This window comes from Gadus macrocephalus, chromosome 17 (assembly GCF_031168955.1).
Source record: "Gadus macrocephalus chromosome 17, ASM3116895v1".
Classification (NCBI taxonomy): Eukaryota; Metazoa; Chordata; class Actinopteri; order Gadiformes; family Gadidae; genus Gadus; species Gadus macrocephalus.
Window position 1 is genome coordinate 7185421 of NC_082398.1, and position 10760 is coordinate 7196180.

General features: G+C 47.0%; 1 protein-coding gene across 1 annotated transcript; it reads left to right on the forward strand.

Annotated features, from left to right (window-relative positions):
* Positions 1–363: 363 nt before the first annotated feature.
* zgc:101810 (uncharacterized protein LOC493612 homolog) lies at positions 364–8780 on the forward strand. Its single transcript, XM_060076647.1, has 9 exons — positions 364–524; positions 1648–1758; positions 3788–3946; positions 4616–4745; positions 4889–5025; positions 5413–5562; positions 5954–6099; positions 7180–7312; positions 7681–8780. The coding sequence occupies exons 1-9, from the start codon at positions 477–479 to the stop codon at positions 7849–7851; spliced, it is 1185 nt and encodes a 394-aa protein (XP_059932630.1). The 5' UTR covers positions 364–476; the 3' UTR covers positions 7852–8780.
* Positions 8781–10760: the final 1980 nt, after the last annotated feature.

Genomic DNA, 10760 nt, shown 5'->3' on the forward strand with positions numbered 1-10760 from the left:
GTTGTTGTGGCACACTTTTATTAAGATTTTTGTTTCTTTTTCAAAATGTTCATAATGTGACTTAATTTTTCATGTTATTCACACAATTAAAAAATGTCAGTTGCAGTCAACTATTTAGGATTTTTTTTTGTTCAACTTACCTTTATCCATTGCCTATTAACCTTAGAAGAAATTCATGTTGAACAACGTTCCAGCAAATCAAAATAAGGAATTCCAGGGGCTACCGTGAGCCATATATGAACGTAGTACAATTCAACAGTAAACTCCTTTCTAGTTCAAAAAGTTCCGCAACTCACATCTGCTCATAAGACAAAAAACACACACACTAGTGGAATGACGTCACCAGTAACCCCGCCCACTTTTAAATTGCAGAGAACTCCTCCCAAAAAAGCGCAAGCAGACCCAGGTATCGGTACGCTTGATGCTGGTGCATGAATCGGACTCCCGAGTATAGGCTATCATACTTTTGAGCGACCATGGACAGCCAGGGGAGGAAGGTGGTGGTGTGTGACAATGGCACGGGTGTAAGTCAATTCACTTTATTTTTCAAACCCCTGAGCTCGTAACTTGCAGGTTCACAATTGAATAATGAATGAGGCGACTTATTAAAGTGAGGACCGCATGATCTGTCATAATCGCGTTTGCAGCTACTTGATAACTCGCGTGTTTCATTGCTCCAGGAAATGACTTAAGATCACTCTTGGTAGACTGTTGATGCGAATGACTTAAGACTTTTGAAATGATTGTCCTACATTCGTGCTGAGTGGATTTCACATATCACTCTATGTAGGCAAGACATTTTATATTTGAATTTGAACTGGCTGAATTATGTGTTTCGTGGAATATAGGGACCTAATGTTCTTAGGGCATATTTCGCCCACATCTGCCTGGACTTGTGCACAGAGCCATAAATGGTGGTGATTACCTTACAGCGCGCTGTCATTGGCCAGAAAATAGGAAGAGAGTTTTCACAGTTGTTTTTTTAGTCGCGTCTGCAAACCTCTCTTCCGCATCACTGTAAACTTAACACACAAACGCGCAAGGAAGTCCGTTATCATTTCGAATTGTTTGATGCATGAAAAGAAAAAGGAAGGAAATGAAACCCGATTGATTAGTGTTAATTAGGCCTACTTAAAGTCGCTGTACCTGGAGCCCAAAGCCTGGAATGTTGCACACACCTCCCGATCGTGGAATGCCTCCACAGTCCAATGGGCATGTCTCGACACTGCGCAAATGTAGGCCTAGTTAAGTTAGGCAAACAGCTGTATGTGTCGCCATGACGATATTATCCAGAAAGGCTAGGTTGTTACCAAAATATGCACCCAGGAAGTACCAAAAAAACAAACATAGAATAGGCCTACACAATTAATAAACGACAATTGGATGCAGACAGTATAAAAGTGCAAAGACAGTATAACTAATGCAACATAACTAAGTGATACAAACTTAAATTAAGCCAAAAAGAACAACGGCAAAAAAGTCACACTGTCAGTTGCTAGTTCTCCAACTCAAAAAAAGGGAACCTCTATATAAATAGGCTGTTGGCCACAAACTTTCCTGAACCTCTGACAACTATGGTAACTGCTGTACACAAACACAATGTCTGTTTTACTCTCTTTCTCTCTCTCGCTCTCTCTCTCTCTCCAGTTTGTCAAGTGTGGGTTTGCCGGCTCCAACTTCCCAGAACACATCTTCCCTGCTATGGTCGGCCGTCCCCTCATTCGCTCCAACACTAAAGTTGGGAACATTGAGATTAAGGTGGGTTGTTCGAGGTCTGAGGTTCAACTGAGTAGAAGTTTAAGCCTCAAGTGAACGTATAAATAACGTGATGAAATGAATTAGAATATTTTTTTATCAAATGAAAACTACACGTTCAATACAAGGTCAGCATCATGAGCTTTACATTTGAATGAAAATATGCTTTCTGATAAGGGGAAGGCATCTGTGGAGGCCAAGAACACCATCTGGGGACCAGCGTTGTGTTTTTAAAGGCACCCAGTGCAACTTTATGTAAACATTCAATGAAAAATAAACATTCAATTTCTAGTCTTTTTTACACGTAGTAAGTTTCAATAACTCCATACCATTACATATCGACATTCAAGGAGCAAAGATGAGACGTCGTTGTGTGGTGAGAACTGATAGAAAATCGTAAACAACAACAATCGCCGGTGGGGAGAAGCCATTTTTCCATTGACTGGAAGCCTGCTTTATTTATTGTAGGTTACAAAAAATAAAGAAAATGGCGGCATTGTTGTTGTTATCGATTTTGTATCAGTTCTCACCACACAACGACGTCTCATCTTTGCTGCTTAAATGTCGGTATGTAATGGTATGGAGTTATTGAAACTTACTACGTGTAAAAAAGACTAGAAATTGAATGTTTATTTTTAAGCCTCGAAAGTTGCACTGGGTGCCTTTAAGCTACAAAGCTGTTTTCAAGTCCACACATAATACATCTTCAAATAAAATAACTAGTTATTTAGGCCAGAAGACAATGTCCTTCTCAATGTACAACAAATAACCAATTATTATTATTACAATAAAATAAACCTCAGATTTATTGATTATCAATATCATCAGTTCGACCCTACAGTTAATTCAGCTTTTGTTGGTGTCCACTTAAGGTCGAGGCTTATTGCAAAGGTGAGAATGATCGACCATAAATCCTTCTTTACAGCCCTGAACTGGTTCGGTATTTCCGATGCAGTTGCACAACCCGTTCTCAACACGTGTCATGTTTCGTTGAGAAAAGAGAGGGGGGGGAAATACGAAGAAAGAAACAGTCGGTTTAAATCCCCGCAATCTTCTTGGTGTACCGACTACCAAAGCCGGGCGGGTTCGGCTCTAACATGACCCCCCCACCCCCCAGTCACCTTTTAACACCTCTCATCTATAGCCGGTGTTGGCGTAAGGGTCTTAGAACGGGACAATCTGATTGGACACCTGCCGGCAATCCCTCCCTAAGCCCGGGTTACGGTCAGAATGGTGACTGACCCTGACGCCCTGATCCCTAAGTACCTCACTCACACCGGGGGGGATGTCCCTCATTAGGGGGATTCCCCCCCCCCCCCCCTCCCCACACACTGATCAGTTATGGAGGCAGTCCTGTGTGTATCTGGGGCCAGGATGTAAGGGGTTCCACTCCCAGCCCGAAGGTACTGGTGTTCGATCCCCGAAATGTCTACGGCTTCCTAGAGCGAGATGCCTGGACCCTACCTGCCCCTTAATGATTTCCTGGAAATTGCTCTAAGATGCTTTGGGTGGCTCACCGGGTACAGCGTGTACCGTGAAGGCTCATTCCTTACAGCAGGGTTCGATTCCTGCCGTGGTAATTTGCTGCATGTCCTCCCCTCTCTCCAAAATACTATCAAGATGCTTCCGGCAGATGCGTCTGCTTAAAAGACTAAACAGCAACGCATCAGACCTTATTTCAGCCTGGGTAAAGTGGTTACAAACAATGTTAATGCAAATGAATGAACAACTTGTTATGCCCAGGCCACCTGGCCTTTGCCCCTTCACTGTTTACAAAGAGGGCTTTCAGACCAGACAGACTGAATGACCGGAGGCCGGAGGACCTAGACTACAGTATCTCTGGTCTGAACCGGTTATCAAAAGAAGCAACGCCATGCTTCCCTCTCCAGGGCCATTATGTACCTATTACTAGAGAAATACCATAAACATTGAAACCAATTTGGTCAAGAAGTTTTTTTTGTGCAACCCCCAGAGGTAAGGTATGTTCTAGAACCCTCCATGACCCGTTCCCCCCCCCATTGCCCCCCTCCAGGACCTGATGGTGGGCGACGAGGCCAGCGAGTGCCGCTCCATGCTGGAGGTCACCTACCCTATGGACAACGGCATGGTGCGCTCCTGGGAGGACATGATCCACATCTGGGACTACACCTTCGGCCCCGGGCGCCTCAACGTAAACCCGCCCGACTGCAAGGTAAGGAGCTGCTGCTCCTCCTCCTCCTCCTCCTCCTCCTCCTCCTCCTCCTCCTCCTCCTCCTCCTCCTCCTCCTCCTCCTCCTCCTCCTCGCTGTGACCGACGGTACACGGGTGGTTCTTGAGTGGGCCGGTTGAAGAACCTATTGCAGTTGTTCAGCCCATCACTGAGGAGAAGTTCTGTTATCTTAAAGGGCCGTAGAAGTGGTTTGTTTTAGGCTGATGTTGTATGAGGAAGTGATTCTTCCCACACAGAAATCCCTGCATAGCGGCCACTGCCAGAGTTCTTAACCAGAAATGGCGCGGTTCAGTTTAAGCTCTCTGGTTTCACTTTACATAACACAATGTGAATACGTTCAATATGAATATCAAGCTATTTGAGAACCATTAATCAAGCGAGCCCCAGTCTTCTGCCATGCTGTGTTGGGAATGGTTTGCACATTTCTTTAACCTTCATATTTATTTCACCTTTGGACAAAAAAAAGGGGGCAGAATTAACAGAATCAATTCCAAAATATCAATATCATAATCGACCAGATTTAAATCACTGGTGAGTGCCAGTCCCTAGAGCCACCATGTGGGGGCGCCAAACGACGACCCAGCCACAACAACACAGCAAGGTGTCGGGCTGCTAGCCTAACAGTGAGTCCTCTCTACCCTCCTCACACAGGTGCTGCTGACAGAGCCCCCCATGAACCCCACCAAGAACCGGCAGAAGATCGCCGAGGTCATGTTCGAGACGTACGGGTTCCACGGCATCTACGTGGCCATCCAGGCCGTGCTAACCCTCTACGCTCAGGGTAAGACCCCCGCTCCAACCCCCCCCACCCTCATCATGCATCCTCCATAACCCTTTCCTTGGAAGAACCAAACAGTATGAGCTCAAGTTACTGAGTGGCCACGTGTAAAACGGAGGGTGCGGGGGTTGTGTTTCGCGGCTCAGGTCTGCTGACGGGTGTGGTGGTTGACTCGGGGGACGGGGTGACCCACATCTGTCCCGTGTACGAGGGCTTCTCCCTGCCCCACCTCACCCGCAGGCTGGACATCGCCGGACGGGACATCACACGCTACCTGATCAAGGTGAGTCCGGTCGCACGCACAAACGCACGCACACACACACACACCGGCTTCTCTTTTTTTTCCAACATTACATTCTGTATTTGAGTGTTACGACACCCGTTGACACTTTGAACACTCCCAGTCTCACTTCTAAGCCACTTTGGATACAAGATGTCTGCGTCTTATCTAATGTAACTCGCTAAAGCCTTTAAGACTTAATTACTCAGAAGTTCCAGCAGCAGAGGTGGTGGACCACAGCTCTACCTCCATGATAGTAAACCCTGCACTCGCACTACTGGGGATCAAAGGGCTTCAATAACAAGACGTTTGCTACATGCAAGCATAACCCCAACACCACCCCCCCCCCTCTCTCTCCCCTAACATCTCCACCACCACCTCCACCTCCAGCTCCTGCTGCTCCGGGGCTACGCCTTCAACCACACGGCCGACTTTGAGACGGTGCGCATGCTGAAGGAGAAGCTGTGCTACGTGGGCTACAACATCGAGCAGGAGCAGCGGCTGGCCAACGAGACCACCGTGCTGGTGGAGACCTTCACGGTGCTCCGCCCACACACCCCCACCCGCCGTCGGAATATATACACGCACGGATAGTTGCACTTCTTAAACCAGTTCCAATTCCAACTATTTGCACACAAAAAGCGTCAAACCTAGTAACATTACTGGTGGTATCAATACCAGTCGTATTAATATTAATACACTCAATTGGCCTCTTAGCCGTCCCCAAAGGAGAAGATAATGTAATTGATTACCCGTTACGCACCGTCCAGTCAAACCCATTGATTAGACCAAGTGACGATCAGGTCATCAGCCAATCGTATCGATCCATCCGACCTCCATACCGGACCCTGTAACATGATGCACAACAACAGTGGGACCCCTTCTCCGACGTTCCTAACGATCTGGTTCTACTCCCCCCCCCCCCCCCCAGCTTCCAGACGGGCGGCAGGTGAAGGTGGGCGGGGAGCGCTTCGGGGCCCCAGAGGCCCTCTTCCAGCCCCACCTCATCAACGTGGAGGGGGCCGGCGTGGCGGAGCTGCTCTTCAACACCATCCAGGCCGCCGACATCGACCTCAGGTCGGTCTGCCGTCGGACACAGGGTCCTTGATGTGTTTTGGTTGATTGGTTGATTGGGTGTGACTGTGATTGGTTAAGGGTGGCCCACAGCTCAGCTGTGTTCTACTGTAAGACAACCGTGACCTCGTTTTCCCTTGGGATGAAATCACGGAAAAATTGGACGGATTATGTCGTTGGTGCGGGATTTCGGTTCTTCATGGGTCAGATTCGGAAGAATAACGTCAATGGGTCTGACGTTTTGCATGAGCTTGCAGCCATAGACTTTTAGTTTGTGTGGATGGCCGAGACAAACATAGAGGGATTAATAAGGTCTAGACCGCTGTTGTTGGTCATGTGACATGTGATGATGGTGTCTATCATGTCTGGCTCCAACACTTGTAGAACGAATAGCAGTTGCTTATTTGATTAATTTTATGTCCTCATGATTCTTGCACTTTTTGAGTTGTATCTACATTGTTGAATGCACTTAGAATGGAAACACTTGATTATATTGAATCTCAAAAGTCTTGAGCTTGTGTTTGTGTCGATGAGCAGTCCGATTAAATAAGGAAGTCTATGTTTCAGTCCGAGCTCGACTCTGACTTCCTCTTCCTGTTTGATCCAACCACAGAAACGGTGGTTCAGCTTCTGCTGTCGCTGCAGCAATGCTGACATCATAAAACACCTCATTCATTTACATTCACCTCATCTATGGCAGACGAGACAGATCGTAGGATTAAGTCAAATGTACCTGCTCAAATATTTGCAAAAAGAACGACAAGAATATGTCCTTGTTGAAGGCAATTCCTCAGGTGGTGATGAAACAGGAAAGTGTTATGCAACTTGGCGAGAGAACAGAGATGTTTCCGTCTCTTAGAGGGCTGAAGCAACAACTGTTGAGTCCTTTTCAACTCCCTCTGGCAAGGATACAAGCAGACCGATAAGAATCACACATACAGCCATTGACAGATGGACGCACACAAACATGCACACACACACATACGCAGACGTGCTATAACAAAGATTACGTGCAACTCAACCATCCGGTAATACTTGAGCTAAACCACATCCTTCCCCCTCTCCCCCCTTCCCCCCCTGCAGGGCGGACTTCTACCGACACATCGTGCTGTCGGGAGGCACCACCATGTACCCGGGCCTGCCCTCCCGCCTGGAGAGGGAGATCAAACAGCTGTACCTGGAGCACGTGCTGGACGGAGACACACAGAAGCTCTCGGTAAATACGGAGCCACTCAAACACACACGGGGGGGCGGGGCTTATAGAGGGAGGGGTGGGGCTTGGGAACCTGGCTTCAGGGTGGAGGTGATAGAAGCGTGCCGTGTCAAATAAAATATTAAACATCGACACAATAAAACACTATACTGCCTGTGTAACGTTTAAATAAATAACTGTTCTCCTTCTGACACGCTCTCCGTTGCAAAATGGTTTTAAACTTATGCCACACACACACACACACACACACACACACACACACACACACACACACACACACACACACACACACACACACACACACACACACACACTCTAAAGTTTCAACTAACAACCCCATTCTCTCCCTCTACTCCATGTTCTCCCTGCAGAAGTTTAAGATCCGCATCGAGGACCCGCCCAGACGTAAGCACATGGTGTTCATGGGCGGGGCCGTGCTGGCCAACATCATGAAGGACAAGGAGTCCTTCTGGATCAGCAAGGAGGAGTACATGGAGAAAGGCTCCAAAGTGTTAGACAAGCTGGCCGGGGGAGTCAAATAGACACAATAGTCTCGCTCGCACACACACACAAACACACACACACACACACACACACACAGTGAGAGATACACATTTACAAAAAGACACACAATTACAAGGGACACAAACACTTACAAAGAGAGAGAGAGTGACACACACACACAAACACACACACAGTATTTTGGGAGGGTTATGCATACAAGAACCTTTGGTTTGTTGTAGTTTATGTCATGATGTAACTTCAAAACTGTGTTTCACTTTTGGGGGATGGAGCACCATATTGTTCTATTTATGGTATTTTGAGTCATAAACTGTTGAGTGGGTGAATCCTCCAAATAATGACTCATGATTGTTAATAATGGCTATTATCATTATTACACATACGATAACCATCGGTTATCAAACGACAACCCCAATGTTTTTGCCTTATTCGGTTATTGTTATATTGTTGATATTATGCTCTATTCCTGGCGGCCACTGGAGTTTTTTTGTGTAATTGTATTAACGTCCAATTATTTCAATAGGCTATTGAAAATAAAATCTGTTATATCTAAATCGTGCACAGAGTGAGCAGCCCAAGACACACAGTATTGAGTTGTTATATTGTGTGTAAAAACAAAGCTTGATAAAATACACATACACACAAGTTGCATTGTGTCTCACACACCGCAACGTTATTCCACAGTGCTAGGATTGAGAGCAAAACGGACTCAAATGGAATCCTCCGGCCACTCAGAGAAAAGCTTTAAGGCCTTTTGATAAAAACGGACTGACTCGATGTTTTATTACCATGTCGAGGAGTGCATATGATGTCATCAGACCGGGACAGAAAACGTGATGAAACAACGTTATGAACAGATATTGCTGTTTTATTGTGATATTGATATTACATGACGATAATACATTGATGTGTTTTTTTCCCCATTAAAAATAAATAGTGGGCATCTTAATGTTGGCATACAATCAACACATGCATCGCACTCATACGCACACACATACACACACAGAGACCCGCGCACACAGTCTACATTCGCAGAAACTTCACATGTACAAATAAAAAAAGCATGCACTTATATTTAAACCACATTATCGCTTTCATAAAGTACCCCTGCACATAAATCTTTTTCAAATGACCTGTATTCCATACCGGACGTGATAGCCGTCCCGTTATTTTTAATATATTTGATTACTTCTCCCTAACCCTAACCCTACTTCTGATATGCATCGTGTTCGTGAACGATGACGTCAAAGTCCGTGGGAAAGGATGACTCGCGGCGGAGGGCCAACCAATGAGCTGGCATTTACATTCAACCAATCACCATGAGGTAAGACACAGACCCGGTGTGTAGTCGTTATTGTTAGCGTTATTAATATCAATAAGTGATTAAGACATGGTCCTTCTTGGTACTCTTGTCATAACAAGATTATTTAACACTACGGAAAAAAAACAAAAACTGCACAAGTGGGTCGCCATTCAGAAGAAGGTCAAACTCAGGGAGAGAAACAACAGCATTGGGGAGAGGAGGCTGAATCCCACTGTAATCATCCCCGGGAACTTTCCCCATCCCAGCCTGATCCCGTGGGATTACCGCTCCGACCCTTTCCATCAGGGGGGTCTGGGCGTGGGGGGGGGGGGGGGGGGGGGGTTGATTGAACTAAAGCATCCCCTGATGTGCGGTGGAAAGGCTGACTTCTCACTCAGTGTTCCTCCTCCTTCCAGGACCATGGTTGGTGAGGCTGGCTTCTACTGGCACGCAGCCCTCGGCTTATTAATAGTCAACGTATTAATAGTTGAGACGCGCTTGCTTCCCGTTGGCTCGCTATCCAGCGCTCTCTCACTATGCTCTCGATAAGTTCACTTCTGTTATTTTATGCTCCTCACCAGCTGTCCGTCTGACTGTTTGACTACAGTGGGATGATCATCTAGTGTTGTTAGGCAGTGTGTTAAAAACATAACATATCAGAAAGCACGTTGTTCAACGTGAAGTTAAGCCCACGACATCGGTTCACATCCCACGAACCTGCGTAACACAACCCCGGTTAAGACCCAACACAATGCTGTGTATACACAAGATCTGAACGTCTGTTCCTCCCCCCCCCCCCCAAAAATAAAACAAATCATAACCCCCCCCCACGGCCCAGAGTTATATTGTGAAAGGTGGGAGCCTCGCCGAGGTGGTCGAACGGAGCTCTCTCTCGCGCACACACACACACACACACACACACACACACACACACACACACACACACACACACACACACACACACACACACACACACACACACACACACACACACACACACACACACACACACACACACACACGAGGAACAGGCTTGTGTTGTGTTTCCAAGCAACTGGTCTATCTTGGAAACTCTCTTTGGGCTCCAGACCGCCTCCTCTCTCCTCACGCTCGCTCGCTCTCTAATGATGCTCAGAATATCCTTTCAGAAACAGATCTCGGGGTTCACTTCTCGTAGAAGGGTATTTAACTCACTTCAACATGTAAGAGTATAGGATCCATGTGATGGAGGAAAAAAAGAGCAAGAACACACACACCAAAGGTTTCTTTTGCGTTGGGTTATGGGACGTAGGAGGGACGTAGGGGAGGTCGGCCACCCTCCAAGCAGGGGTTCCTCGGACTGTGTTCGGGGGCCCGTGTCTGGTGTGGGTGGGGGGAGAGGGGAGACGGGGCGGGGGGTGGGTCAAAGGTCCTCCCTCCGGTTCTTTAAAAGAGCGAATGTGTTCGGGGGGGTTTGTTTTGTTCTTTCCCTGGACCCCAACGACCTCGCGACGAGACACGAGGAAGACAAAAAACATCCGACCCTCTTGACTTCATGATGAGACCGACCCCCCGATGACCTCGAGGACGAACGGGGCGCGAGAGAGAGGCCCGAGGGCCAGACGCAAGACGTAAGGAAGAGGGAGA

What these genes read in the sequence shown, in the direction of transcription:
- zgc:101810 (XM_060076647.1), top strand. Translation starts at nt 477, where the DNA reads ATGGACAGCCAGGGGAGGAAGGTGGTGGTGTGTGACAATGGCACGGGT. An exon ending in TGTGTGACAATGGCACGGGT is followed by an intron (nt 525 to 1,647) that starts GTAAGTCAATTC and finishes CTCTCTCTCCAG; the next exon opens with TTTGTCAAGTGTGGGTTTGC. An exon ending in GCTAACCCTCTACGCTCAGG is followed by an intron (nt 4,746 to 4,888) that starts GTAAGACCCCCG and finishes TTCGCGGCTCAG; the next exon opens with GTCTGCTGACGGGTGTGGTG.